Source organism: Pristiophorus japonicus, chromosome 21 (genome assembly GCF_044704955.1).
Source record: "Pristiophorus japonicus isolate sPriJap1 chromosome 21, sPriJap1.hap1, whole genome shotgun sequence".
In the NCBI taxonomy this organism is placed as follows: domain Eukaryota; kingdom Metazoa; phylum Chordata; class Chondrichthyes; family Pristiophoridae; genus Pristiophorus; species Pristiophorus japonicus.
In genome coordinates this window covers 75,555,418-75,580,173 of record NC_091997.1, presented here as the reverse complement: position 1 = coordinate 75,580,173, position 24,756 = coordinate 75,555,418, and the positions used below count along the sequence as shown (strand labels likewise).

General features: G+C 45.2%; 1 protein-coding gene and 1 long non-coding RNA gene across 3 annotated transcripts in view; one reads left to right on the top strand and one right to left on the bottom strand.

The window, feature by feature from the left end:
- LOC139234116 (dual oxidase 2-like) overlaps positions 1 to 24,756 on the bottom strand; it is a 141,363-nt gene that overhangs the window by 9,328 nt on the left and 107,279 nt on the right. The window contains exons 23-30 of one of the 2 annotated variants that reach the window (XM_070865074.1): positions 23,677 to 23,855; positions 22,093 to 22,323; positions 17,981 to 18,080; positions 13,866 to 13,915; positions 12,721 to 12,848; positions 6,445 to 6,598; positions 4,041 to 4,273; positions 737 to 895 (exon numbers count right to left, since the gene is read on the bottom strand). In XM_070865074.1, coding sequence (XP_070721175.1) covers positions 737 to 895; positions 4,041 to 4,273; positions 6,445 to 6,598; positions 12,721 to 12,848; positions 13,866 to 13,915; positions 17,981 to 18,080; positions 22,093 to 22,323; positions 23,677 to 23,855 — 1,234 coding nt within the window. The remainder of the gene's footprint in view (positions 1 to 736; positions 896 to 4,040; positions 4,274 to 6,444; positions 6,599 to 12,720; positions 12,849 to 13,865; positions 13,916 to 17,980; positions 18,081 to 22,092; positions 22,324 to 23,676; positions 23,856 to 24,756) is intronic. The other variant, XM_070865075.1, reaches the window with a different exon arrangement.
- The window catches only part of LOC139234117 (uncharacterized), a 108,913-nt gene that overhangs the window by 26,086 nt on the left and 58,071 nt on the right, over positions 1 to 24,756 (top strand). The window lies entirely within an intron of this gene.

The following is a 24,756-nucleotide window of genomic DNA, read 5'->3' as shown; positions in this document are numbered from 1 at the left end:
CCCTTGCTGAAAAGCGTACACACGTGGATGTTGCACGAATGCACGGTTGGGGGCTCGATTGTAATGGCCTCTCTGCGCATCATCATCATAGGCAGTCCCTCAAATCGAGGATGACTTGCTTCCTGACCAAAAAGTTCACAGGTGTTTAAGTGAAGGACCGACTATTCCCGAACTAAATCTTGAAGGGTGGAAGATGCCTGTGCGTGGATTTTTTTAATATGTGGTGGCCGTTGCACACCAGCTACCACACGGGCTTGACAGAGCTAGGTCAGTGGCAAGGATTAACCAAGATGACTGGAGACCAGCTCTGCTGCACGGAGATGGTGCATGCACATATCGCAGTATGGAGTGGCCCGTGCTGCCCGAGCCCATGCCTCTCTTGGGCCCCAATCACATCGCTCCACAATCTCTACCAAGATCCAGGTCGGTGATTGGAACGTGGGCAGGTACAGTGGGAGCGGCGAGTTTGGGGCAAAGGAGCGGCGAGAGATTGTGGAGCGACGTGATCTCTGTTCAAATAGCAGAGATCACGTCTGGCACTCACTGTCTAGACTTATGCATGATCGCCACTTGAGCTAGGTACCAGGGAACTGCCAGCGACTACACAACAGTAGCCCAATAAGAATCAGCACCTCCAGGAGAGAAGGAAAGTTGGGGCAAAAAAAAAGCTCACCCTCTTCATTCAAAGCCTAGATCACACTTGAAAAGATATCAGAACACTGTTAAGCGGGTATACCTTTTTGCATGATATTCTATTGTTCTTCGTTGACTTGTAGACAAGATCTTTGAGGATAGATGCAAAAGGTGTCACACCAATCCCTCCTCCTACCAAAACAGACACCTCAAATTTGTTCCATTCTTGGTGGCCCTCACCAAATGGCCCATCCAGATAGATCTAAGGAAAAGATTCTCAGTTTCAGTTATTAGTCATAAACAGAGTTTACCTTATAGATTCATTGCTGTTGGCACCTTTGCTATTTTATGGCTTACGCAATGTAGGACATGTCTTAAAACCTACCTCTTTGCCTATACCCATTGGAGTTTAGAAGAATGAGAGGTGATCTTATTGCAACATATAAGATTCTGAGGGGGCTTGACAGGGTAGATGCAGAGTGGATGTTTCCCTCATGGGGGAATCTACAACTAGGGGACATGGTTTCAGAATAAGGGACTGCCCATTTAGAACTGAGACGAGGAGGAATTTCTTCTCTCAGAGGGTCGGGAACTGTGGATCCTGGGTCATTGAATATATTTAAGGTGGAGTTAGACAGATTTTTGAAAGATAAGGACGTCAAGGGTTATGGGGAGTGGGCAGGGAAGTGGAGTTGAGGCCAAGATCAGATCAGTCATAATCTTATTGAATGGCGGAGCAGGCTCGAGGGGCCAAATGGCCGACTCCTGCTCCTATTTTTTATCTTCTAAGCTTTTGGTCACCTGTCTCAATATCTTCTTATGTGGCTCGGCTTCAAATTTTGTTCGATAACGCTCCTGTGAAGCACCTTGGGACGTTCAACTACATTAATGGCTCTATGTAGATGCAAGAAGATGTTGTTGTAGTGGCAAATAATTTGTAGTCAATTCCCACTAGTATGAGGGTATTGCTTTGTGCCTCGGACAATAACTTGACCCTTTCGACCTAAACACATCATGCTGGCTGCAGCAAGTTGTCCTATTGCATCGCTCTCACTGCACACCCCACATGGATCTGCTATGTGTTCAAGAATGCATTTACGATGTCACGACACGTAGCGACCAGATGAACGCTCTGTGAGTACACCATCACACCCCTAACTTGAGCCTTGTCGATGGTGGAGAGGCTTTGAGGGGTCAGGAGGTGAGCCTCTCATCAAAGAATATCCAGACTGTAGCCACAGTGTTGGTATAGTTGGTTCAGTTCAGCTTCTGGTTAATGCTTCTGGTTCTACTTGTGACATGTACAAGGAGTGTATATGACAAAATGGTGCACTCCCAGCCAACAATCTTGTTTGTGCTCCTGACCTATTACTAAGTGATGCAAAAATGGGACCTTGGGATCATTCTTTCGTGCTGCTTGGTTAATTTAATAAAAAGTGAAACAAAGCAAACTGTATTTAGTATTGGCAGTTAGACAACTCATTGGAAATATCTTAGGCACAATAATACTGTAGTAAGCTGACACATCAGCTTATTCTCATTTATGAATCATCTGTAGACACATTCTGAAGCTTACATCGCCTGCTCTAAATGGGCGATTAATGTGCCAAGTCACAGGAGAAAAGGGTGATGGGTTATGCTAGCATGTTGTGGTGCACTGGAGCTGAAAATAAATATTTATGATTGAAATGACTACCATTTTACAAAATCTAATGCCATAGAATTGAATGAGATAAAAATGGATCAATTCCACTTGTAAGTGGAACTAGCTTGTATAAGTGCATCATAATCATAGGCAGTCCCTAGGAATCGAGGAAGACTTGCTTCCACTCCTGAGGTGAGTTCTTAGGTGACTAAACAGTCCAATATGAGATCACAGACTCTGTTACAGGTGGGACAGACAGTCGTTGAGGGAAGGGGTGGGTGGGACTGGTTTGCCGCACGCTCTTTCCGCTGCCTGCGATTGGTTTCTGCATGCTCTCGGTGTTGAGACTCGAGGTGGTCAGCACCCTCTCGGATGCACTTCGCAGCAGTGTAATGGTTATGTTAGTGGACTAGTATTCCAGTGGCCCAGACTAATAACTATCATTCTAGGATTTTATATAAATACTTGAAATGGAAACATGTGCCAGTTTGTGGGGAGGATGACGAATTGGGCAGCTGTTTCAAAGAGCCAGCACAGGCACAAAGGGCCAAATGGCCTCCTTTCAGTGCTGTATCATTCTATGGCCAGGAGGAAAGCAGCAGAACTTTTACTTCCAACAAACAGAGAACGTCATCTTGTTTGTAGTGCAAGTAGAACAATTGTATCTGGATGAACCTCAGGCGGGAGGACTTTTCTCAGCGTTGCACGCCAGCGGATGCTTCCCAGTGGTCCTTTCAAACCACCAGCGTGAGGGCCTCACCAGTCTCGCACGGAGGGGAGAGTGCTGAAAAAACGGGGAGACCGCCAAGAAAACTCGGCGGCAGCCAGTAGGGTGATCAAATTCGGGCTCAAAAACTTTACACAGCGCCTTTCGTGACCAGACGTCTCAAAGCGCTTTACAGCCAATGAAGTACTTTTAGAGTGTCGTCACTGTTGTAATGTGGGAAACGTGGCAGCCAATTTGCGCACAGAAAGCTCCCACAAACAGCAATGTGATAATGACCAGATAATCTATTTTTTTTTTGTTGATTGAGGGATAAATATTGGCCAGACACTGTGCATAACTCCCCTGCTCTTCTTCAAAATAGTGCCATGGGATCTTTTACATCCACTTGAGAGAACAGATGGGGCCTCTGTTTAATGTCTCAACCAAAAGACGGCACCTCCGACAGTGCAGTGCTCTGTCAGCACTACACTGGGAGTGTCAGCCTAGTCAAATCCCTGGAGTGGGACTTGAACCTACAACCTTCTGACTTCAGAGGCAAGAGTGCTACCCACTGAGCCACAGCTGACACTATGTGTACATATATATATTATTTTATATATATATATATCTGACACTCTATATCCAGAACAATGGAAGAACTCTCTGCTCTCCTTCCAAAAGTGTCAGATCTTTAACATCTACCTGAACAAGCAGGTAGGGCCTTCAGTTTAACATCTCATCCAAAAGATGGCATCTCCAACAAGGCAGCATTCAGTACTACATTGAAGTGACAGCCTAGTTTATCTGATCAAGTTTTTAAGTGGGGCTTGAACACGCAACCTTCTGAAGCAGGGGTGAAAGTGCGCCAAGCTGCCACTAAAGATGATGGGAGAGGAACAGAAACCATAATGTCCTAAATTGGTGGGAGATTTCTTTCTGATTTGGCTGATACTCGGCAATGTAAATGCTCCTCCCTACAATTAACTTCTTTAACTAGTGAAATTAAATTTATTGCTGGTAGAGATTGTATAAAATAAGCCTCTCTCCTTTCCTTACCTTTGGGTATTTACCAAGAAGCGATATATTTTCCGGAGAATATATTTCCCGTAAGCGGATGGTCCACGGTCCAACAGCCCGGATGTGAAGGCTGAGGGTGTTTTCATGTGGAGCGGAGGTCAGGGTGAAGGGGTGGTACTCATTTGTTCCCAAGATAAGGCTTGCAATACGTACCCACTGACCAGACTTATATTCAAAATCTCTGGGACGTTTAAATTCAAGGTTAGTAACAGCTACAAAAAACAAAAACAATGCTTTTATTTGCTGGTGCCTTCTTCAGAGACAAAATTTACATTTTTACAGTACTTTTAGCAACAGGAATGAAACGCTTGCTCAATGAACTATTCAGTGCAAATTGAATTAAGATGTCTCAACCCATGGGGCCCACAGATAATTGAGCACTATCTGGCAATCTCACTCCGAGAATTTATATAGCATCTTTGACGACCACCAGACATCTCAAATCACTTTACAGCCAATGAAGTACTTTTGGAGTGTAATCACTGTGGTAATGTAGGAAACATGACAGCCAATTTGCGCTCAAGCAAGCTCCCACAAACAGCAATGATGTATTTTTTTGTTATGTTGATTGAGGGATAAATATTGGCCAAGACTCCCCCGCTTTTCCTCAAAATAGTGCCATGGGATCTTTTACATCCACTTGAGAGAGCAGACGGGGCCTCGGTTTAACATCTCATCCGAAAGATGGCACCTCCGGTAGAGCAGTGCTCCTGGCTGGATTGACAGTAGCACTGGGAAAGATTGCTATACTCCAGTAAACACTCCTGGGGAACTAAAACTAGAATCCAAGCAAAGAACAGTCTGATACTTTGGCATCAATTTTAACCAAACCCGTCTGTGGGGAAATTGATGGGACTGACAGGTTCTAACCCAGCCATATTTTGCTGGAGTGTCAGGCAAGATTTCTTTTGTGCTCAAGTCCCTGGAGTGGGTCTTGAACCCACAACCTTCTGACTCAGAGGCCACTGAGCCACAGCTGACACTCAAGGCCACAGTGCTGTTGGAGTGGCAAATGTAAAATTGTCACATTGGTGCAATGGGGGATATTTCTTTTGGGGTTGCTGAAGAGTTCGGGAAGGTTCATTCTGAATCTAATTGTGCTCTACTTGACCTGGGAGTGTTTGATCCAGAGACTGAGTGCCTGAAATGGTAAGTATTTAATTCCCCAGCATCAACATCCTTTAACTTGATGAGAGAAAAATTCCCAGAAACGACGGGGTTCATTCTAACCTAACTCGATGGGCAGGAAACCCATGGGATGTGATGGAACGCCAGTTTTACACCCCGCCTAGAATTACTCTCTATTGAAGTCAATGGAAAGAAAGCAAAATATGGCTGGGTTAGAACCTGTCAGTCCCATCAATTTCCCCACAGACGGGTTTGGTTAAAATTGATGCCAAAGTATCAGACTGTTCTTTGCTTGGATTCTAGTTTTAGTTCCCCAGGAGTGTTTACTGGAGTATAGCAATCTTTCCCAGTGCTACTGTCAATCCAGCCAGGAGGCTGAGAGAATGAGTGAGCTGGGTGATTCGAATTCATCCATTGATTATGCTCCCTCCTGGCATTTAGGAAGTGTTTTTTTTTTATTTGTCGCTGGCAAAGCCAGCATTTATTGCCCATCCCTAATTGCCCTTGAGAAGGTGGAAGTGAGCCACCGCCTTGAACCGCTGCAGTCCGTGTGGTGAAGGTGCTCCCACAGTGCTGTTAGGGAGGGAGTTCCAGGATTTTGACCCAGCGACGATGAAGGAACGGCCGATATATTTCCGAGTCAGGATGGTATGTGACTTGGAGGGGAACGTGGAGGTGATGGTATTCCCATGTGCCTGCTCCCCTTGTCCTTTTAGGTAGTAGAGGTTGCAAGTTGGGAAGTGAACTTCTGTCTGGGGCACCAATCTTTGCCCCCATTTGAATTTGGAAAAGTGCCATGGAAAGAAAAACACGCTCTAATAGAATGGCTTGCCCTTATATCATGCTTTATAGCAAATCACTTTTGAAGTGGAATCACTATAGTTTTGTGCAGTCAATTTGTGCACAGAAAAGTTCCATAAACAGCAATGAGATAAATGAACAGCTATCTGTCCTTGGTACCGGTTGAAGAAAGGATATTCACCAAGACACTGAAGGAACTCCCCTGTGCCTCTTTGAATAGCACCATGGGAACTTATACATCCACCCGAGTTGAAACTCAAGACCCAAGTTTAAACTTAGACCTATGGCTTGAACCCACAATCTTCTGACTCAAGCTAACACTTACAATCAATTCAACCTATAACAGCGTTATTTAAAATGAAAGAAAATCGATGAGTTGGGATGAATTGGATTGCTTCGAAATGTTCCATTGAAGCCCTGGAAGGCTAGAGTAACCTTGTGGTTTTGTTCCTACCTGATGGCAGAAGCTCTGCTCTGACAACTGAAATCTCAATATTTTTCCTGCTGTAGCTGATGAATTTGTCTCCAAGAAAGATCAGGGTGGGGATTATAAAATACACGTGGAATCTTTGTGGCTGAAGGAGAGCAGCACTGCCGTGTAAAATTATCTGTTGCAAAAAGACAAAAATGACTGTTGAAAATGTTGATTTGGATTATTCTGCTTTCTTTTACCTTATTTCCATTCTCACATCCCTGGGTACGATACGTGGATCGGTGATCACAAGAACACAAGAAATAGGAGCAGGAGTAGGCCATTCGAGCCTGCTCTACTGTATAATAAGATCATGGCTAATCTACCTCAATTCCACCTTCTCACATTATCCCCATAGCCCTCGATTTCCTTAATATTCAAAAATCCATAGATCCTTCATTCATCTTTAACCTCTGATGTCTCTCTTCCCATCATAATGTGTCTTGACTCCATATGTTGATACAACGATGGTGATCTGAACTTTCCTCTATCATTCCTCTCAAGCTCTAAATACGCCATCTTCTTCCTCCTCAATGCATCTCCACACCATTGAAGTTGAGAATCAATGGGCCATCTAGTACTAATCCATTCTTTCCCAGGACCTCAAAACGGTGCAATTCCTTATCTCCTTCGGTTTGCCAATCAACAGGATTTAAAAGCACTGAATATCACCTATTCAGTACTTGCTTGATCTATCTGGTCATCTCTCCTACTCTTTTGGTGGTCTCCTAAACAATGGACCTGAAATTCCGGCCTCGCCGGGTCCGTACGCATTCCGCTTTGATCCAATGCAACCCCGCAGCCAGGACATTCGTGTGGGCGAGATAGCGCTATTTGCCCATCTCTTGCCCAGCGTCCTTAAAATTCTTGCGCCTGGTAAAAGCAGGCGCATAGCCTACTTTTACCAGCGTAAGAGTTTTAAAACATATAAAAAATAAAAATAAAATTTAAAAACACATTGTTTAAAAATCCTGTCCACGAAGGTAAGTTTATTTTAAACCCCAATTACAACACTTAAAAAAAAAAATCTGAAAAATATATATTTTTTCTAACATATTTAAATTAATGTTAAATATATGAGGTGTTTTTTTAATTTTTATTCGTGTTTAGGCGGGGAGTGGGGCTTTCTCATTCATAATAACCAGAGCTCCTACTTACGGAGTTTCCATTATTATGAATGAGAATACCTTATCTTGATTGGCTGTCCTGTGCCACGTGACTCCAGCTTCTCCCTCCGCATTGCTAAGACGTGAACGCGCTCCGATGTGCAGCGAGAGGAGGGCTCCGACCGGAATCGCTGGAGGGTGCAGGAGGAAAAGGTAGGTGCGGATCTTTTTTGTTATTTTCAGGCGAGCCCAGAACCGGGATTTCAGGCCCAGTGGAACACAGAGGGGCCGAAACTGCTCTCCGCCCAAAACGAGACACACCTACCAATTTTTAAGTGTTCTGTCCGCCCCAGTGCATGGGGCGGACGATCCGGCGATTTTCAGCACTTTGTTTCTTGTTTCCAGTTGGAGCGGTGTTGGTGTTGGGAGAGGGGCGGAAGTGTGGGCGGGTCGGAGCAACCGTTATCAGCGGGGCGGAAGTGGTGGCGGTTCGGAACGGCTGTCGCTCCAAGCCATCAGCGCCGCATCGCGTCGCAACATCCCTCCCCTTCAGTTAAAGGGGAGGGCCGCTGTGAACTCTGCAGCCACTTTAGTGGCAAACACTGGGCCACCAGGGAGGGTTTCGGCTGGGCTAGTGGCCAGGCATTCAAGAGGGGGTGCCAGGCTGCCTATTGGCAGCCCAGCCGAACCCGCGGGCATAGCAAGAAAAAATAAAATGGAATCGCCGGCAGTGTGACCTTCCCTTTAGGAGCGGATGCGCCCAGCCGCAGACAGCACCCCATCGGGGAAAGCGGGGCGCTGAAACACGTCAGCACTACAGTAGCAGCCGCGTAGCACTGATGAACGTGCCCGAGTAGTGTTCCTGAACCCGCCCCAACAGGAAGTGAGGGGCGGTAACCGTAATTTCCCGCCATGACTCAGTTACTGCCCCTAAATGGGGCGCTGAGGTATTTTGCCCCCTAATTTTATATTTGTGGAATGTTACATTTTTCCATTAATGTGATTAAGAATTTCATGGTTTTTAAAATAATTTTTCAAAATTTGTTTATGATATTTCAGCTTCTACCTTAATCCTATGTGTATGTCCCAATCTTTATTTCGCTTTCTGTAAAATTTATAAAACGTAAATTAGAATTTGTGCATTTTACTTCCTGGTTTGCTGTCTATGGGAATTCTTCAATGAGATTGGCTACTCAGCCTACTTCATGACATCCGTAACTTGCAATCGGTCAAGAATTCTCTTGACAGATCGCACGCATCGGAAGGTAAAGGGCCTCCGCGGGCGGAGAGTAACTCCTGCCCAGCGAATGTCCTTCAAATTCTTACGACTGATAAAAACAGGCATAAGGCTTGCTTTCATCAGTGCAAGACTTTTATAGCACACAATAATACATTTTTTCAACATTTTCAATGTTTTAAATCCTATTGGACAAGTTTATTTTTAGACCCTTTAAAATATGTAAATTTATTTTTTCAAAAATGAATTTTTGTTTCAAATAATTAATTAAATGCCATTTTGATTAATTTTAATTATCTTGTGTGTTTTGGGGTATTCCCATTCATATTTACGGTGATTGAAATCACCCGTTCTCCCAGCATCCCTCCCCGAGCCAAATTAAAATTCCGGTCCATGCGACTCTTTCCTATGTTCAACATTTTACACTTGGCTGCATCAAATTTCATCTGGCATTGTCTGGCTCCTTCACACATACTGTTTAGCCTATTCTGTAATCATGGGCTGCCTCTTTCAATATTGAAAATAAGTGGACATAATTATATGTCAGGGGCTGTTGCTTGTGAAACTAGGTGCCAATGCAGCTCTAAATAAACACTCAAACCTTGAACCCTTGCTTGTAGGTTCTTGGAAACTCTGGACCCTTGCCCACAGCTTGGAATAAATACCTGCTTGACTGAGTCACCCTTTGTTTACGACTCGAAAACTATGATGTTGAAATCAAAATTATTATTACTGGAATAAGATACCCGGGGCTGGATTTTGATCAAAAGCCATTACCACTGGATTACCACACAAAAAAACCGCTAGGATTATTCAATTAAGATCAGTGGGTAATTAATCAAAAAATGGAAAAAAAAATCCGCCCGGCGGGACAAATCGGTGATCCACATGGATTCTCGGCAGAAAACACGATCCTGGTCAAATTTAATCCGAGGCTACAAGTTGGGCCTAGGGAGGGGGAAAACACAAAAAATATTTTTCAAAAAAAAGTAAAAAACGGAAAACATTCACAGGACCCTTTTCCAGTGAATCACTGAAAAATAATTTTTTTTCAACTTTTACTTAACTTTTTTTGCAGGGTTTCATGCCTACCGCCGATCGAAGGGCTGCTCTAGCTGGTGTCTCCTCGGCGGTTTTTTTCCTCCTCAACTACGGATCACCGCTGCCACCAAATTCGGGCGGAAGCGGTTTTTTCAGTGTTGCACGCCGGCGGTCCGCTCCCCAGCGGTATTTCGAAAACGCTGGCGGAACACTTTGATGAAACTCCCACCGGGTGGTTTTTTTCAACGAAAATGAGAAATACCGCCGAAAAATGAGGCAGAAAAGCTGATCAAATTCCAGCCTCAGTAGTTTAGTTACTGCTAATTAACACTAAACCACACTAAAAAAAAAATGAACATTAGCTGAAAAGGTCAGCATGAATCTACAGAAAATGTCACCACTTTATGGATAGAGAGGAGCTGATTTTCTTTGTGGGGAGCATTGGAAAGCTAGTGAAAGGAAAATCAGGCGGGTATATGACCCATTCCCGCCAGATTTCCATCCCTACCAAAAGTGATAATGACCCCCAGTGACATTTTTTGCGACCGACCGTGAATAGAGTAAAACATACTTGGACCTATGCTTGTCCTTCTGACCCTCTTTGGTTCCCATTCTCTCTCCTTCCCGATTGTTTCTGCTCATTTCTTAATTCAATTCTGCCAGCGAGAGAAATGCCTGGCATTTACTGGCACAGTCCTGACAGGTGAGAGAGCGCAGTTACCCGTGTGAAATTTTCAGAGTGCAGCAAATGTCGGTAAACTTGCTTACTGACACACAAGTATGCACGTCAATATGCCAAATGAGGTGAACAAATACTCCGAAAATAAGCACGGACTTCTAACGGTGTTGTGCAATATTAGCATTTATGTTCCAATAGCAGATGAAGGAATCCCGTACAACTGCATCATCATCATTATAGGCAGTCCCTCAGAATCAAGGAAGACTTGCTTCCACTCTTAAAATGAGTCCTTAGGTGGCTGAACAGTCCAATACGAGAGCCACAGTCCCTGTCACAGGTGGGACAGACAGTCGTTGAGGGAAAGGGTGGGTGGGACTGGTTTGCCGCACACTCTTTCCGCTGCCTGCGCTTGATTTCTGCATGCTCTCGCCGATGAGATTCGAGGTGCTCATCGCCCTCCCGGATGCACTTCCTCCACTTAGGGTGGTCTTTGGCCAGGGACTCCCAGAGGAGTGGAAGATGCCTGTGCGTGAGTTCTTTTAACGTGGGGTGGTCGTTGCACACCGGCTACCACACGGGCTTAGCTGAGCAAGGTCTTGATCCAGTGGCAAGGGGCTCCAAGACGACTGGAGACCAGGCACTGCTATATGGGCTTAATTGCCTACGGCGAGATGTTGGCCGCAGACTCATGGCTGAGTAGCGCAACTGCAATAGAATGCTGGTTACTAATATCACACAGTGATCTGTGATATCATCGCAGTGGTCTTCATTCACATTAACTATTGTCAAGGACGTTGCCCATTCACCCTAGGACTGAAAAGGGAAGAACCAGATTGTTATTTGTTATGAAAATAATAGGGGAACGTGTGTTTACCGAGCCTCCTTTCCAGCTGTTGGAAGGATGGTCTCAGGGGAACGGTCCCACCGACAATGATAAAATGAGGCTCCCCAATGGCTCTGTAAGTTTATTCAGTGAGTCGCTAACCCACACAATGTAGGAAAATGCCCAGGCTCAATCCCCAATCGTGGCTCAGTTAATTATTCTGCAATGGGTGCCAATGGCCCTAGGATCGGGGAAAGTCGTTTAAAGACTCTGCTTGCAACCACTATCCAGCATGGGAGGACGTCAGTTGAGAACAAGATCGGATTGTTGCTGCCCGTCGCCACCGCAGTCAAACAGCTCGCCAGCACTCTGCCTCAAGTTACCTCGGATGCTCCACTTCGGTAAAGCACCAGAGGTAACTGGCACATGTGGAACCACACCCCACAGAGGGAAAGGGAGAGGGGAAAACTGGCAGCAACAATATAAACTATGAAAATGGGGGAAAATAAAAACAAAATAAATGGATATTGAATCGAATTAAACAGCAGCACATTTTAAAGATTGAACAATGGGGATTCCTTTTTTCGAGCACACGCTGGTAGCGGGGAAATCTACACGCAAGCAGCAAGAATTGAAAAACATAGGCAATGCACCCATGTTATTCCGTCAATAACCAGGGGGAATAGATTAAAGTAATTGGTAGAAGGATTAGAGAGGAGTTGAGGAGAGCTTTTTCACCCAAAGTACTTGAAGTGCTGCAACCTACAGGGCTACGGACCAAGAAATGGAAAGTGGGATTAGGCTGGGTAGTTTTTTGTCATCTGGCATAGACACAATGAGTCACAAATTTCTATGATTCTAATTGTTCTTAGGATGTGACCGACACTGGTAAGGCCATATCTCTGCTCAACCTTAAATGTCCTGAGAGAGTGGGAGTGAGGAGCTTTTATAGCTATTGTTTTGACAACTGGCTTACCAGGCCACTTCAGAGGACATTTGAAGTCAACCATTTAGTGTGGGATTGGAGTTGGCTGTAGGCCGATCAGGTAAGGGTGGCAGGTTTGCTTTCCTGAAGAACATTTATGAACTAGTTGAGAGTTTTTTTTTTCAAAACGACAACTTAGCATCTTACATGGTGCCAGCACACAGATTACTTGATGCATTGAACTTGCCATGACCTCTGCGTTGGTCGTCCAGTACCATAGTAACTATATTACCATACCATATATATGCACGGGCAATGGGCAAAGTTCACGGCCACCAGCACTTACTCAGGTAATGACCTCAGGTAGTGATCTAATCGTTGTCTCCAACCAGAATTTTCACTAAGGTTTATAGACTTCATTGTTAACTTATGAAAATGCCTCCTTACCAAGATGTATATCACGATGTAGAGATGGTGCGACAACCAGAATGCTCTAAAGCTAATGCGTCGAAAGTAGTGCACGGCAAAGACATGTATAATGGAAAAGACAAAAAGAAGAAGGACTCCAGTCATCCCTGTAAAACAAAACAGTGAACAGTTATTAAAGTTCCACCTGACGCATTATTCCCCACTAATGCACGGCTGAACAAATCGGAGGTTTCCGACAGTGGCCGTTAAATCTTTACAAGTCTTTTGGATTAAAGGGCGGTCAATAGTCAAGGGGCATAGATTTAAAGTAACAAGTAGAAGGATTAGAGGGGTGTTGAGGAGAACTTTTTTCAACGAGGATGGTGGGACTCTGGAACTCAAAGTGCCGTAACCTACAGGGCTATGGACCTAGTACTGGAAAGTGGGATTAGGCTGGATAGTTCTTTGTCGGTCGGCACGGACACGATAGGCCGAATGATCTCCCTCTGTTCTGTAAATTTCTATGATTCTATTCATTTCCAATAGTTAGAAGTCTGCAGCTCCAAACAGTCCATTACGTAACTGTCATTATATTAGCATTTCACTCAGAAAAGATACCAAGATGACTACAGTGAGAAATTGAATTATTACTGTTGTGTAACACGAGTGTTTTTCTGAGCTTTGGGTGAATGAGGAGATTTATCCTGAATCTTGGCCTGAGGTATCTGATGCTGACATTGTTCCATTCATCAGCACCGATGTCAGGAGTCACACAGACCCAGCAGGTACCAGGTTCAAGCCCTGGTTTGTGTTGAGTTAGCTGATCACAACTGGGGCAATTACAATTGGTATTGCTGGGCTAGGGAGAGAAAGAAAAATAATCCAGGGTTTGTATTTCAGATTGCTATCCAGGTTAACTTATGGAAAGTGCATGCGTGTGGGTTGGGATAGGCAAAGGACAGGTTTGGCTGTGGTGCATCCGACAGTCAAAGAGGCCATCAACACACATTATCCCAGAATGGCCACTTGGATGAGATCTTGAAGGGCTCTCTGCACCAGTGAAAATGTGTTGCTGGGCTTGTAGGTAGTTGGCTCGATCAAAGATATTATATGGTACCACAAAAAACTAGTTTGTATATAAATCTTTTTTTTATAACATTCAGCCTTGTAAAGGGTGGAAGTACCTGTAATATTCTGAAAGAACCACCAGTAATACTTCAGGGGAAGTTCAGATCTACAGGAAAAAGGAGACACCGTGAGTTATGGGATGTAGCACGGGTACAATTAAATGGAGTAGATCAAAGGTAGTGCTGTAGTGGGAAACGTTAGTCTGTTTAATATTCAAAGTGTGAGCTATTACAACCTGTCTAATACCAGTCTATTTCTAGGCCTAGAAAATCGTTGGCACCGCTCCTTTTTACAGGTGTAAAATGGGCGCCCAAATACCAAATATGACTGGCTGTGTACATGCGCACATTCCACACCGGAAGTGAGCCACCTGTTATATTGACAAAGGCTCCAGTGTGCGTGTCCAGGGTCCACGCCTGACACGGGTTAGGCCCTTCGCATATGCAAATGAGGGTAGTAACGCTGGTTTAGGACTCCTTCCCAAAATTGGTCAGCCCTGAACGCAGCTACCACCGAGCCAGCCGTGCTCAGGACAACCAGATCGACACACCGCTGACCCAGAAGTCCTTAAAGGGAGGCTGCCGCCAAAAAACAAAGTTACATTTCGTCGGATATACTTGTCTGAATGCGGAGGCATGCTCCTCTCGGCTCCGCTGCTGTCCCACAGATCGGTGCCGACTCCAGCTCGGCGCCCCTTTCCTGCCTCCCAGGAACTACCCGAGGGCCACTGCCAGCGTCGCAGCTGTTAGAAAGTGACATCTACTTCACCAGCAGGCTGCCCAGGGAAGCTCAGCAGCTTTGTGTAGGGTTGTGTAGAGGACACAGAGAGGCTGCAAAGAGATTTGGATAGGTTAAGCGAATGGGATAAGGTTTGGCAGATGGAATACAATGTCGGAAAATGTGAGGTCATCCACCTTGGGAAAAAAAAACAGTAAAAGGGAATATTATTTGAATGGGGAGAAATTACAACATGCTGAGGTGCAGAGGGACCTGGGGGTCCTTGTGCATGAATCCCAAAAAGTTAGTTTGCAGGTGCAGCAGGTAATCAGGAAGGCGAATGGAATGTTGGCCTTCATTGCGAGAGGGATGGAGTACAAAAGCAGGGAGGTCCTGCTGCAACTGTACAGGGTATTGGTGAGGCCGCACCTGGAGTACTGCGTGCAGTTTTGGTCACCTTACTTAAGGAAGGATATACTAGCTTTGGAGGGGGTACAGAGACGATTCACTAGGCTGATTCCGGAGATGAGGGGGTCACCTTATGATGATAGATTGAGTAGACTGGGTCTTTACTCATTGGAGTTCAGAAGGATGAGGGGTGATCTTATAGAAACATTTAAAATAATGAAAGGAATAGACAAGAAAGAGGCAGAGAGGATGTTTCCACTGGTCGGGGAGACTAGAACTAGGGGGCACAGCCTCAAAATACGGGGGAGCCAATTTAAAACCGAGTTGAGAAGGAATTTCTTCTCCCAGAGGGTTGTGAATCTGTGGAATTCTCTGCCCAAGGAAGCAGTTGAGGCTAGCTCATTGAATGTATTCAAATCACAGATAGATAGATTTTTAACCAATAAGGGAATTAAGGTTACGGGGAGCGGGCGAGTAAGTGGAGCTGAGTCCACGGCCAGATCAGCCATGATCTTGTTGAATGGCGGAGCAGGCTCGAGGGGCTAGATGGCCTACTCCTGTTCCTAATTCTTATGTTCTTATGTTTCTGCTGCTCACCAGTCTAATCTAAAGGAAGCCTGAGGTCCAGTTTCAATCTGTTGCAGCGCAAGGATTGTTCCATGCTAAAACATCACTAAAACAGATTTTTCAGTCATTCAATTTCATTGCTTTGTGGGACTTTGACGTGTGCAAATTGATTCTGCTGTGTTTACCTACATTACAACAGCGACTACACTTCAACTGTACTTCAAGTATCAGCCGTGGCTCAGTGGATAGCACACTCACCTCCGAGTCAGGTGGTTGTGCTTTCAAGACCCACTCCAGAGACCTGAGCACAAAAATCTAGGCTGCCCCTCCTTTCATTCATAGGCAGTCCCTCAAAATCGAGGAAGACTTACTTCCACTCTAAAAGTGAGTTCTCAGGTGACTGTACAGTCCAATACGGGAATTACAGTCTCTGTCACAGGTGGGACAGACAGTGGTTGAAGGAAAGGGTGGGTGGGGAGTCTGGTTTGCCGCACACTCCTTCCGCTGCCAGCGCTTGCTTTCTGCATGCTCTCGGTGACGAGACTCGAGATGCTCAGCACCCTCCCGGATGCTCTTCCTCCACCTAGGGTGGTCTTTGACCAGGCATTCCCAGGTGTCAGTGTGGCTGTTGCACTTTATCAAGGAGGCTTTGAGGGTGTCCTTGGAACATTTCCTCTGCCCACCTGGGGATCGCTTGCAGTGTAGGAGTTCCGAGTAGAGCGCTTGCTTTGGAAGTCTTGTATCGGGCATACGGACGATATGGCCCGCCCAAAGAAGTTGGTCATGTATGGTTAATGTTTCGATGCTGGGGATGTTGGCGCATCTATCCTCCCGGGGGATTTATAGGATCTTGCGGAGACAACATTGGTGGCATTTCTCCAGCGATTTGAGGTGTCTACTGTATATGATCCACGTTTCTGAGCTGTATAGGAAGGTGGGTATCACTACAGCCCTGTAGACCACAAGCTTGGTGCCAGATTTGAGGTCCTGGTCTTCGAACATTCTCTTCCTCAGGCGACTGAAGGCTGCGCTGATGCACTGGAGGTGGTGTTGGACCTCGTCGTCGATGTCTGCCTTTGCTGATAGTAGGCCTCCCGAGGTATGGAAAGTGGTCCATGTTGTCCAAGGCCGCGCCGTGGATTTTAATGACCGGGGGGGACAGTGCTGTGTCAGATTGGTGGAGGACCTTTGTCTTACGGATGTTTGGTCTAAGGTCATGCTTTCGTACGCCTTGGTGAAGATGTTGACGATGGCTTGGAGTTCAGCTTCTGAATGTGCGCAGACGCAAGCATCGTCCGCGTACTGTAGTTCGATGACAGAGGTTGGGATGGTCTTGGATCTGGTCTGGAGGCGACGAAGGTTGAACAGGTTCCCACTGGTTTTATAGTTTAGTTCCACTCCAGCGAGGAGCTTGTTGAGCGTGAGATGGAGCATTGCAGCGAGGAAGATCAAGAAGAGGGTTGGCGCAATGACTCAGCCCTGCTTGATCCCGGACCGGATGTGGATTGGGTCTGTGGTGGATCGATTGGTCAGGATCACGGCTTGCATGTCGTCATGGACCAGGCGGTGAATGGCGACGAACTTTTGGGGGCAGCTGAAACGGAGGAGGATGCTCCATAGTCTCTCGCGGTTATCAGCGCCAAAGGCCTTTGTGAGATCAAAGGAGGTCATGTACAAGGGTTGGTGCTGTTCCCTGCATTTTCCTTGCAGTTGTGGCACCGTGAAGATCATGTCCATTGTGCCCCGTAGTGGACGGAATCCGCATTGCGACTCTGGGAGGAGCTCTTCAGCCACAGGGAGAAGATGGTTGAGGAAGATTCTTGCGATGACTTTCCCAGTGGCTGACAACAGGGAGATTCCTCTGTAGTTGCCACAGTTGGACTTGTCACCTTTTTTTAAAGATGATCACGATTACGGCATCTCTGAGATCTCCAGGCATGTATTCCTCCTTCCAGATAGAGATGATGTCATGCATTCGCGCCAATAGTGCCTCTCCACCATACTTTAATGCCTCAGCGGGGATTCCTTGTTGTTCTTGAGCTGACGGATGGCCTTTCCTACCTCATACAGGACTGTCGGAGGTGCCGTCTTTCGGATGAGATGTTAAACCAAGGCTCCATCTGCACACTCATGGCACTATTTTGAAGAGCAGGGGTGTTTTCCCCTCGATGTCCTGGCCAATATTTATCCTTCAATCAACATAACTAAAACAGATTATCTGATCATTATCACATTGCTGTTTGAGGGAGCTTGCTGTGCGCAAATTGGCTGCCGCATTTCCGACATTACACTCCAAAAGCACTCAATTGGTTGTAAAACATTTTGAGATAGCCTGTGGTCAGGAAAGGCACTATATAATTGCAAGTCTTTCTTTTTTTCTTGTTACTTCATTGGCTGTGAAGCCATTTGGGAGGTCCTGAGGTCGAGCAGTATTATATAAATGCAAGTTTTTTCTTATTTTCTAACAGTTAAAACTTACCCATCATCATAGATAGCGTCAGGGAAGAGGCACGCAAGAACACTGAGCGGGTTGGCAGAGAATGAGTAGATATTGACCATATGAGCTGCAGTGTGAAGTACTGCAAAGAAGTAAAATGCGTTGTATAGATTAATGCAATACAGTTCTGAGTTTCACAATCCATAACCAATAAGGGCTGAGTGGTGCAATGGATTAGATTTTTGCCTCTCACCACTGCTCTAAATTCAGATCTAGCTCAGATTGATGGGACGGAAGCTTCCTCTGTCCAATGGCTTTAATCATGTAAGGAACTCATTAACTTGCTGGGATTACATAGAGTACAGAATCTATGGCTCTTTGTTAACTTAGAAACATAGAAAATAGGTGCAGGAGTAGGCCATTCGGCCCTTCGAGCCTGCACCACCATTCAATATGATCATGGCTGATCATGCAACTTCAGTACCCCATTCCTGCATTCTCTCCATAGCCCTTGATCCCTTTAGCCATAAGGGCCACATCTAACTCCCTTTTGAATATATCTAACAAACTGGCCTCAACAACTTTCTGTGGTAGAGAATTCCACAGGTTCACAATTCTCTGAGTGAAGAAGTTTTTCCTCATCTCGGTCCTAAATGGCTTACCCCTTATCCTTAGACTGTGACCCCTGGTTCTGGACTTCCCCAACATCGGGAACATTCTTCCTGCATCTAACCTGTCCAATCCGGTCAGAATTTTATATGTTTCCATGAGATCCCCTCTCATTCTTCTAAATTCCAGTGAATATAAGCCTAGTCGATCCAGTCTTTCTTCATATGTCAGTCCTGCCATCCCGGAAATCAGCCTGGTGAACTTTCACTGCACTCCCTCAATAGCAAGAATGTCCTTCCTCAGATTAGGAGACCAAAACTGCACACAATATTCAAGGTGTGGCCTCACCAAGGCCCTGTACAACTGCAATAAGACCTCCCTGCTCCTATACTCAATTCCTCTCGCTATGAAGGCCAACATGCCATTTGCCTTCTTCACTGCCTGCTGTACCTGCATGCCAACTTTCAATGACTGATGTACCATGACACCTAGGTCTCGTTGCACCTCCCCTTTTTCTAATCTGTCACCATTCAGATAATATTCTGCCTTCCTGTTTTTGCCACCAAAGTGGATAACCTCACATTTATCTACATTATACTGCATCTGCCATGCATTTGCCCACTCACCTAACCTGTCCAAGTCACTCTGCAGCCTCTTAGCATCCTCCTCACAGCTCACACTACCACCCAGCTTAATGTCATCTGCAACCTTGGAGATATTACATTCAATTCCTTCGTCTAAATCATTAATGTATATTGTAAATAGCTGGGGTCCCAGCACTGAACCTTGCGGTACACCACTAGTCACTGCCTGCCATTCTGCAAAGAACCCATTTATTCCTACTCTTTGCTTCCTGTCTGCCAATCAGTTCTCTATCCATGTCAGTACATTACCCCCAATACCATGTGCCTTAATTTTGCACACTAATCTCTTGTGTGGGACCTTGTCAAAGGCCTTTTGAAAGTCCATTGGTTCTCCCTTGTCCACTCTACTAATTACATCCACTAAAAATTCTAGAAGATTTGTCAAGCATGATTTCCCTTTCATAAATCCATGTTGACTTGGACCGATTTCCAAATGCGCTGCTGTTACATCTTTAATAATTGATTCCAATATTTTCCCCACTACCGATGTCAGGCTGACCGATCTATAATCCCATGTTTTCTCTCTCCCTTTTTTAAAAAGTGGGATTACATTAACTACCCTGCAATCCACAGGAACTGATCCAGAGTCTATCGAATGTTGGAAAATGACCACCTCTTCATTAAACATGCATTAAGGAAGGGTACCGTAGCAGAATATTTCACTGGATCAGCAATCCAGAGGCCTGGACTAATGATCCGGAACGCGAGTTCAAATCCCACCACGGCAGCTGGAGAATTTAAATTCAGTGAGTTTTAGAAAGCGTAGTCAGGGATAAAATTAACAGTCACTTGGATAGGTGTGGATTAATTAAGGAAAGCCAGCACGTATTCGTCAAAGGCAAATCGTGTTTAACCAACTTGATCGAGATGTTTGATGAGGTAACAGGAAGGGTTGATGAAGGTAATGAGGTTGACGTTGTGTACATGGATGTCCAAAAGGCGTTCCACAAAGTGCCACATAATAGGCTTGCCAGCAAAATTGAAGCCCATGGAATAAAAGGGACAGTGGCAGCCTAGCTACAAAATTGGTCAAATGACACGAAATAGAGAGTAGTGGTGAATGGATGTTTTTCGGACTGGAGGAAGGTATGCAGTGGTGTTCCCCAGGGGTCGGTTCTAGGACCACTGCTTATTGTGATATATATTAATGACTTGGACATGTGTGTACAGGACACAGTATCAAAATTTGCACTTGGTAGTGTAGTGAATAGTGAAGAGAGAGTGATAAGACTTCAGAAAGACAGACGGGCTGGTGAAAAGGGCACAAATGTGTGAAGCGATGCATTTTGATAGAAAGAATGAGGAGCGGACATATAAACTCAATGGTACAATCCTGAAGGGGTTGCACGAACAGAGAGACCTGGGGGTATGTGTGCATTAATCGTTGAAGGTGGCGGGGCAGGTTGAGAAAGCAGTTAAAAAGGCTTACAGAATCCTGGGCTTCATAAATAGAGATATAGAGTACAAAAGTGTGGAACCTTTAAGAAACACTAGTTCGGCCCCAACTGGAGTATTGTATCCAATTCTGGGCACCACACTTTAGGAAGGAAGTGAAGGCCTTAGAGAGGGTGCAGAAAAGATTTATGAGAATGATTCCAGGGATGAGGGACTTAAATTGCTGCGATAAACTAGAGAAGCTGGGGTTGTTCTCATTGGAACAGAGAAGATTGAGGAGATTTGATAGAGGTGTTCAAAATCATGAGAGTTCTGGACAGGGTAGATAGAGAGAAACTGTTCCCATTGGCAGAAGGGTCGAGAACCAGAGGACACAGAATTAAGGTGATTGGCAAAAGAACCAAAGGCGACATGAAAAAAAACGTTTTTTGCGCAGCGAGTGGTTAGGATCTGGAATGTTTTGCCTGAAAAGGTGGTGGAGGCAGATTCAATTTTATCTTTCAAAAGGGAGTTGGATAAGTAGCTGAAGGAAAAACATTTGTGGGGAAAGGGCGGGGGTGTGGGACTAGCTGAGAGTTGGCACGGGCTCAATGGGACGAATGGTTTTCTTCTGTGCTGTAACCATTCTATGATTTTAATTAAATACATTTCTAATAAAAAGCTAGTATCAGTAATCATGACCATGTAACTACCGGATTGTCGTAAAAATCCATCTGGTTCACTAATGTCCTTTAGGGAAGGAAATCTGCCGCTCTTACCCGGTCTGGCCTATATGTGACTCCAATATACAGCAATGCGGTTGACTCTTAACAGCCCTCTGAAGTGGCCCAGCGAGACACTCAGTTGGCTCAGTACAATCTTCTCGAGGGCAATTCGGGATGGACAATAAAATCTGGCCTTGCCCACATCCTGAGATGAATATAAAAATTTACTTCCCGATGACTCACCGATTTACGGCAGTGAGTAGCTAAGCCATGCAGAGCCAATCAGTAGTTTGGTTGACTGGGTGGCAGAACAGATACTCTAATCCTCAAAGCAGGGATGTGGGAAAAAAGATCAGCCATCCTAATTACTATCCAGTGACCACTGCTTTAAGTAAGTGTCTATGTATATGTTAGATGAGAACAGGATCAAATTTGACTGTGATGATCTTGGGACCATAACATCCAAGCTCAATTCTGCCCTCAACCAACGTCCACACGCATCCGCCTTTTATTTGGTGCTCGCTGGAGCAGGAACCTTGGATGGCTTTGTCCCTCCCGGACACAAGTGATGAGGCCAATTGCAGCAACCTTTTCTTCTGCTCCGGCTGAGATGAGCTAGTTTAGCATGGGCATGGGATGGAGCCTTAGGCTCTTCCGTTCTGTCTGGCTCAATTTCAAGTTGGCCAATTCCACACTGGTGCCCAACAACTGAGCCAGCGGGATAGCTTTGCCGATGTCCCTTTTAACAGTCGGCAGGATGTCCACTGACTGGTATGCCCAGAATCATTAAAACATCTCTCACCTGAGAAAAAGGCAGCGGCCATTGCAACCCAACGATGGAAGTCCACGGCTGAATCAAAGGGAATGTAATGGTTGAGGAAGGTCTCACGCAGGATAGTGATGAGGTTGCGGCACATGGTGAGAAGGATGTACGAGTACATGAACGAAACAGCGGCTGCTGCTCCACGGGCAATGATGAGACCAACTCTTGTGGTCTGAGGAACTCCAGAGTGCTCTCTTAAGAGCGCATAGTCTAAACAGAAAGGGTTCATTTATCACCTTGTCACAGATAATATTGGGCTAAAAATTCAATTGCTTAGCGTCACCCATTAGCGCACCCACTTGGTGACATCACCAAGTGTGCAATGCCGTCGCGAACCTGACTGCTTTCGTTTGCTGTAGTACCTGCCACTACTTCCGACAGGGAAAATAGGCGTCCCGAAGAAGCTGCCGGGGCAATATATCCGAGAGGGAGCAGTGGGTAGTTAAAATAATTTTTTTTTCCATTAATGCATTTCTCCTAGATGCTGGACACTGTTGTTTACTTGCCTTGACTTTTCTTCAACTTTTCGGACAGTCCAACTTTTCGGACAGGCGCTGGGATGCCGGTTTCCTAGCGCCAGAACCTCAGTAGCACTCCCGCGATAGCGCCCCGGAATCAGAGTTAGTGCCCTAAGAGCGGTGCTCCACTCCCCTCCCCTTTAGGGGGTGCTAAAAGTGAATATCCCGGTTGGAGGCGGTAAACATTGCCCAGCACTAAAATTAGCGGTGTCACCACCTCCAACCGAGCTACACCGAATTTTTAGCCCATGAATATATTCCACAGTTCAACATGTGGAAAATATCATATCTGTTTATATAATTGGCCATATAAATAATTGATTAAGCGACAGCCCCACCAGCTACTATATTTGTGAATGGTTGTTTCAAAAAGTGGACAGGTACAAAAATTAAAAAGGCTAATTGAATGTTAGCCTTTATCCCAATCACTCTTCATTTCTTTAAGTTCTGATTAGACCACATCTGGAGCACTGCATTCAGTTCTGGGCAACGCACCTCAGAAAGGATATGTTGGCCTTGGAGAGGAAGCAGCACAGATATACCAGAATGATACCAGGGCTAAAAGGGTTAAATTATGAGGACATGTTGCTTAGACTAGGCTTGTATTCCCCTTGAGTATGGAAGATCTAATTGAGGTGTTTAAGATGATGAAAGAATTTGAGAGGATAGATGGAGAGAAACCATTTCCTTTGGTGAGAGAGTCCAACACAACCTTAAAATTACTGCTAGGCCATTCAGGAATGATGTCAGGACGCACTTTTTCACACAAAGGGTAGTGGAAATCTGGAACTCTCTCCCCCATAAAGCTGTGGAGGCTGGAGGGGACGGGAGTCAAATCGGAATTTCAAAATTAAGATCGCTAGATTTTTTTTGTTGGGTGAGGAGATGGAACCAAGGTGGCTAGATGGAGTTAAGATACAGATCTAAGTGAATGGCGGAAAAGGCCCATGGGGCTGAATAGCCTCCTTCTGTTCATATGTCCCTACAGTAACACAGTCTCTTAATTCTAGAATGGGTCACTGTGCAAGTATAACGTGGTACTTACAATAGGCTCGCTCAACAAAGACACCCGCAGTAATACCAAAGAAGATGATGGTACAAAATATTTGACGTTGATGATTTTGAATATATTGCCTGTATTCCTGAATTTTCTGTTGAAACTTGTTTTTGGTATACTTCTCCCGTTTTGCTTCCGTGAAGACATTATTCTTTACTTGAGAAGATCTGAAACATAAACAGAAAATAAATAATTGCCCACAGAATAGAAAGACTTGCATTTATAAAGCGCCTTTCATGACCTCAGAACGTCTCAAAGCACTTTACAGCCAATGAAGTAGAATGGAAGTGCAGGCACTGTTGTATAATGTAGGAAATGCGGCAGGCAATTTGCGCACAAGCAAGGTTCCAGAAACTACAATGACCAGATAATCTGTTGTTTAGGGATGTTGGTTGAGTGATAAATATTGGCCAGGGCCAATGTTCCCTGTAAGCCACGCGGCCGCACAGCTTACAGAGAACCCGCGCAGCTAGCGTTTCCATACAAAGATCTCACATGCGCGGTATTGTGAATGGACCGTGCATCCCTTTAAAGGGGCCAAACAATATTAGAGGGAACATTAGCCAGGACATCAGGAGAACAATCCTGCTCCTCTTCGAAACAGTGCCATGGGATCTTTTGCGTCCACCTGAGGGGGCAGACGGGGCCTCGGTTTAATGTCTCATTAGAAAGATGACATTTCCAAAGGTGCAGCACTCCACTGAAGTGTCAGCCTGGATTATGGCCACAAGTCTCTGGAGCGGGACTTGAACTCACAACCTTCTGAACTCAGAGGTACTTGGAACACATCTTGAACTGTGTTAACGTGCGGCAAGTAATAGATAAGCATCTGCAACTCTGTCTGATTCCAGACAGCTGTCTGAGCTCTCAAGTGACTGATGACAGAGATGTTTTGGCAGAAAACTGTTGAACATAAAACATAAGAACATAAGAAATAGGAGCAGGATTAGGTCATACGGCCCCCTCGAGCCTGCTCCACCATTCAATAAGATCATGGCTGATCCGATCATGGACTCAGCTCCACTTCCCTGCCCGCTCCCCATAACCCCTTATCATTTAAGAAACTGT